This window comes from Ceratosolen solmsi, unplaced genomic scaffold (genome assembly GCF_000503995.2).
Source record: "Ceratosolen solmsi marchali unplaced genomic scaffold, CerSol_1.0 scaffold148, whole genome shotgun sequence".
Lineage (NCBI taxonomy): Eukaryota > Metazoa > Arthropoda > Insecta > Hymenoptera > Agaonidae > Ceratosolen > Ceratosolen solmsi.
The window spans coordinates 805,053-810,520 of record NW_011948446.1 but is presented as its reverse complement, the minus strand read 5'-3'; the positions used below and the strand labels follow the sequence as shown (position 1 = coordinate 810,520).

Sequence of the window (5,468 nt, the reverse complement as noted above, 5' to 3'; positions counted from 1 at the left end):
AAAGACTACTTTATTTCGATATTGTGTTTCTCCTTCGGCCTAGTAAATATAATAATATAAATATTTACATTACGTTTATTAAATATTAAAATTAACATTAATCTAAACATTTGAATGTACTCATAGAAAAAATAAATATAAATGTTATTTATATGATGTAAGGCTAAATGTATCATTGAAATTATCATTAAAAGTCTTACTTTTATGAGAAGAGGATATTCAATACTGTCACCTGCCATCGAACTAGTTGCTTTAGCTTTAATTGTAATATGATTTAACTTTGTTGGAATAACCATGAAAGAAACGCTTTGGGCAGAGTTAGCTTGTATAAATAATTTTTTGGTTCGATATAGTTCTAGACCTATAATGAATAGAAACCAATTAGTTTTACTATTGAAAAGAAAATTTTTTAATCAACTATGATTTATTTTTGATGGATTTTATTGTTTACTAAATAAATACCTATCAAGTCCTCGTTCAATATAAATTTAACGAGATTGTACTTACGTTTAGTTTCATGTACTTCGTTTGATATCTCAGCAAATTCAAAGTCTCCATTATTTTCCAGTACTACTTCGGTTGAGAGATCTCTATTCAAGTAATTAAATATAACAATCGGAATAGCTACTATTTCTCCTCTGATAACAGAATAGGGCAGATTCATTGATATGAAGAAAGGCTTAAAAACTTTCAACTAAAAAAATTAATAATAATTAAAAATTAATTACTCAATGCCATTATACTTACAAAACGCATTAATTTTGTTTTATGATCTTTATACTATTTTAATGGCAATAATATCGCTTATATATATATATTCTTTTTAATAGTAAAATTTATAATTTAAATGTACAATTTTCTATTTAATGTTGATAAAATTTAATATAATATTTATTTAACCTTTATCGTTTTAAAGCTACAACAGGACTTTAAATTTATCTTAAAGTGTTTGAAAAGTGGTAGAAAAGTATCATCAGAAAGATCATTAGAAAAAAGACTAATTTGTCCAACATTACTTTTCAATGTTATTGCGTATGATTAAAAGCGTTTAAGTTTAGGGTACAATATGTAAATCGATAACTAATCGATTTTTACTCATACGTAGATTTTCATCGAAAGTGATGAAATAAAAACAATATTGTGTAGTTTTTTATACGAATATTCAAAATTTAACATCTACAAATTTTAAATTCTAGATGATGTGTAACCATATTTTCTATTTGTTATGGCCAACTATGGGTTTCTTAAAGTTTCGTATAAATATTAATTTATTGAAATATATGTTTGTTTGTTATCTATTATTCATTAAAATACGTTTGATATTTCTTTATACATTTTTATTCGTCTATATTCTAATAAGATATTTTTTCGAATTATATTTTAAAATATACTTTAAAGATTAGTACACAATTTTATTTAATTTTGGAGGGATTGGAAAAACAATAACAAATTCGTAAGATTAGTTAGTTTCTTTTTAAGATTAGTTAGCTTCTTTTTGTTATGTTTCAATTCCAAATAATTACTTTATATATATATAAGTTATTGAGATGTCTTAATATACTATATACTCAGTAATTTAATAATTTAATAATATAACCGAGTGTAGTCAGTAATAATTATATGATTAATTTGTAAACATTTATTTTGTGTGTGTGTGTATGCCCGCGCGCGCAAATGCTATGCTTATCAAAACTTTGTAATTTTGATTGGGGAACATTCAATAATAATGTGTTACAAAAAAGGAATGGATTAAAAGAATAATTTGTTACATACAAATATTTTATCTTTTTCTTATCAATTTAACTGAAATTAATATAAATTTTAAATAGTTCATAGTGTTATTATAATTCTACATTATTAGAATTTATACTGAAATTTATTTGAATTTGTAAAGTTTTTGTTTATCAATAATTTCATGAAAATAAGTCATTTTTCTGTAGCATCGAACTTATATGTTGCATTAATTTTTTAAATAATAAATATAGATTCTCATTGTTTTAACTATCATTATGAGTTTAATATTTAATGTAAATTTTTTTATTAAGTAAAAATACCTTCCTTGGGCTTTCGATAAGACCCAATCCGTAAATGGGATCAACTGAAAAACCAGTTAATATCCACGATGTGATAGTATCCGGTAGAGTTCTTCGAATTACAGTTTTTCCTTCATATCTAGATAAATTGATAAATATATGATGATATTACCATAAACCACTGTCTTTAAATAAGATATTAAATACAAAGATACGAAAGGACTATTCACAAAGAATAAAAAGATATAGTACATAAGAAATTCATTGACTAATTACAAAATAATTTGTATTAAAGGGTATCATAATTCTAAATAATATAAGACAAAATTCTGATAACAAAAAGAAGAAGTAATATCAACTATGTAATAAAAATGAAACTACAAAAATTTATTTATTTTTAATACTAAGGATGTGTCAAATAATTACGTATAATTAGATCGGTAGTATTAAATACCAATTGTTTTGCTTTATCTTTAGAAATTTTGATGTATTTACAATATATGCATAATAAATGGTAAATCGTAGTATATGAAATAGATGTATATAAGCACCGATTTTCTGTGTATGAAAATATAATATAAAAAACAAAAAATAAATATTCAATAAATAAAGAAGACAATATTTAACAAAAATCCATAAATTTTACTTTAACATAGCGTTATTCATTTGAGAATCATTTCATTCATTCATTATTTTAATGTAAAGTCGCTAAGATGATGGAAAATCACTATAATGATCGCTTTATAATAAATCATTGCCGTGTCATTGATTTGTGACGTATGGATGGTATCTGATGATTTAAAATTAAGAGTTTTCTAAGATTTGAAAATATAATGGTCGTTGGACTTTTACTTAAATTATAGAATACATCCTAAAATAAGTTACGAACATATTGTTCTCAATATGAATAGCAATATCTGAGCTACTTTGCCAGCATTAACTCGGAAAAAAATTTACGAAATTCAGTATCGATACAAGAGGCGCGATCGATCATTTTCTTAATCCGAGCACGAAATATAAAGAACAGTTAAAGAAAGTAGTTTGTAAAATTATGAATTGTCATGTTAAAACTCGTCGTTCTCGAGCGCCCGCATACGTAGGAACTACTGAGGGCGTACGCGCGACTAAGGGCGGGAGAGTGATAGCGTGGGTTGACAAAAGAAGAGAATATGTGTAAATACCCTGAAGACATGTTTGCAAAAAGCCAAGTGTCTGAGATGTCATGCATAAGGAAAACACGAGGCCTCCAAGGGAGGAGTGGCACATAAGAGAAGGCGTAGCGACCAGCCCAGGATGGTCTCGTTGCAAACCTATGCTTTACGGGCGGGCCAATGTCCGGCTTCAGGGTCGAGATTGAGAGCCCCGGGGTCGGGCCCTTAACCCGATCGCCGTTCTCGTCCGGGTGCACTGCAACGACCAACTCCGTTCCTTACAATCTCGGGTGCGTATGGCTCGACTCCCTTGCCAAAGGTGGGCGAACGGCTTGGGATACGCGGACGTGATCCGACCACGAAAGTATCGATTGCGTGATACAATATGCATTTATAATTGATGGTTCCACGAACAAATTAATTTTTGTTTTAAATGTAGGAACTCGAAGGAAGGGAATACTCTAAAATTATGATAATTTCGATAAGAACCAATACAATGAGTCTTCGGATATTTTAGTCATACTTATCGAGGATCGTACGTTCGTCCACCTTTAGATTATCATAATTGTCCATTGTCCATAAAAATGAAAAAACTCGAATTAAGCTTCTTTTTTGGATAATTAATTACAAGCAGTTGCCTTCATAATGTTAATGTTGTAGTATGGTCTTCTGTACAAAATAATACTCAATTCGAGCTTATTTTATACAGGAAATCATTGCCGAATCAATTTCATTACTTTAATAGTAAAATATTATTCGTTAAATAACGTAAGAATATTTATTTAATATTATTAATATTCGTTATATAGCTATTGCAAGCGAAACAAATCATATTCACTCAATGTTTGCAAACGCCGTTTAATTGTAACCAACCAGTACCTCCATTACCATTTACTCTACAAATACATAACCTTAACCAAAAGCCCATCAACATATACACGAAAGCCCCGATAATAAGTATGAAATAATGAGAATGTAAGGCGAAAAATGTCCAGAATAAAATGATACAAGGGAAATTTAGTTTGTCAGAATTACCGAGTATCGACCGCCTCCCAAATCCAAGTTTCGGGAAAATTCTTCCGAACTTTGAGTTGTCCTGAAGAGAACGTGGTTGGACTTGCAGTTGCAGGGGCGGAAAACATCACTGCTTCCAAACTAGCTCGATAGTATACTATGCATACACAAGCCTCGTTAGTTATTTGACGAGAAATTATTTAATTTAAGAATAAATTCCAATCACTAACACTATTGTTTTCCGTGGAACAATATTAATGTGCATCTGTATGTATTTATAATTTACACTCATAATTTTTATTAACGGCTTGTAATAACATTCAAAGTAATTTACTTAAACCTGTCAGACATTTTAAAGAGACTTGTGCAATTAGCATAAAAAATTGTTAACAATAATTTATAATTATTAGTGAGGTATTGTTTGAAGTTTTCCATTTTTATTAAGCTTTGAAGTTATCGTCATAAATCAGTGTTTAAAGATAATTCCTCTAGATTTTGTCGAATTTTTCGTCTGACCTAATATTATTAGTTAAGTAAAGAAAGCACATCGAATATCAATCATTTATCAAAAGATAATGTTTCTAATACGTAGAATTTTATTAATCGAATAATTTCGCCAGTCATTAGAAAATCTATAATTTCAAAGGAATATAAAAGATCCAATAGTCGACATCGACCCAACCACCAATATATAAACTTTACTTTTTCAGTTTCAGTATTTACAATGTTATAATTATATTTCATGACGATATTGTTTAATTGGTTATTTATTAAATTGGCTACATTATGTATTAAACTGGTATTTAAACGATCAATGCAATATTATTAATTAAAGAAATCGTTGTTTCAGCATTATAAAATTTGTAATACATTAAATAGGAATATCCTTTTATAATCCGTTAGCAAGATTCACTTTTTTAATTTTAATTATTTAATTATCTTTTAGAAAGAAATGCAGATTATAGAAATTAATTGATGAATTTAGCATGAATGAGTTCGATGAATTTTGCTGCATTAGTAATCTAATAATTATAAATGCATAAGATTGTTTACAAGCGTTTGAATTTACATACTTAGTTGTGGATTTTCGTGCAAATATCCGTTTGTCAGGATAACAACTCCAGTTTTCTGTTAAAAATAATTAATTTTTTTTTAATTTAATTGAAAATAATTATCATTTGCGAAGGTAATATATTATAAAACTTAATGATTAATACAGTCATTCTTTGCAGCATACTTACTCTAAAAATCTCTTCAGTGCTTGCTGAAC

The 5,468-nt window shown here is 27.9% G+C and overlaps 1 protein-coding gene across 1 annotated transcript in view; it reads right to left on the bottom strand.

Moving 5' to 3' along the window:
- The window catches only part of LOC105366227 (CD109 antigen), a 22,765-nt gene that overhangs the window by 4,281 nt on the left and 13,016 nt on the right, over window positions 1-5,468 (bottom strand). The window contains exons 14-20 of the mRNA XM_011504592.1: window positions 5,440-5,462; window positions 5,272-5,326; window positions 3,215-3,440; window positions 2,055-2,172; window positions 508-694; window positions 201-361; window positions 2-39 (exon numbers count right to left, since the gene is read on the bottom strand). Of these exons, the coding sequence (XP_011502894.1) occupies window positions 2-39; window positions 201-361; window positions 508-694; window positions 2,055-2,172; window positions 3,215-3,440; window positions 5,272-5,326; window positions 5,440-5,462 (808 nt within the window). The remainder of the gene's footprint in view (window position 1; window positions 40-200; window positions 362-507; window positions 695-2,054; window positions 2,173-3,214; window positions 3,441-5,271; window positions 5,327-5,439; window positions 5,463-5,468) is intronic.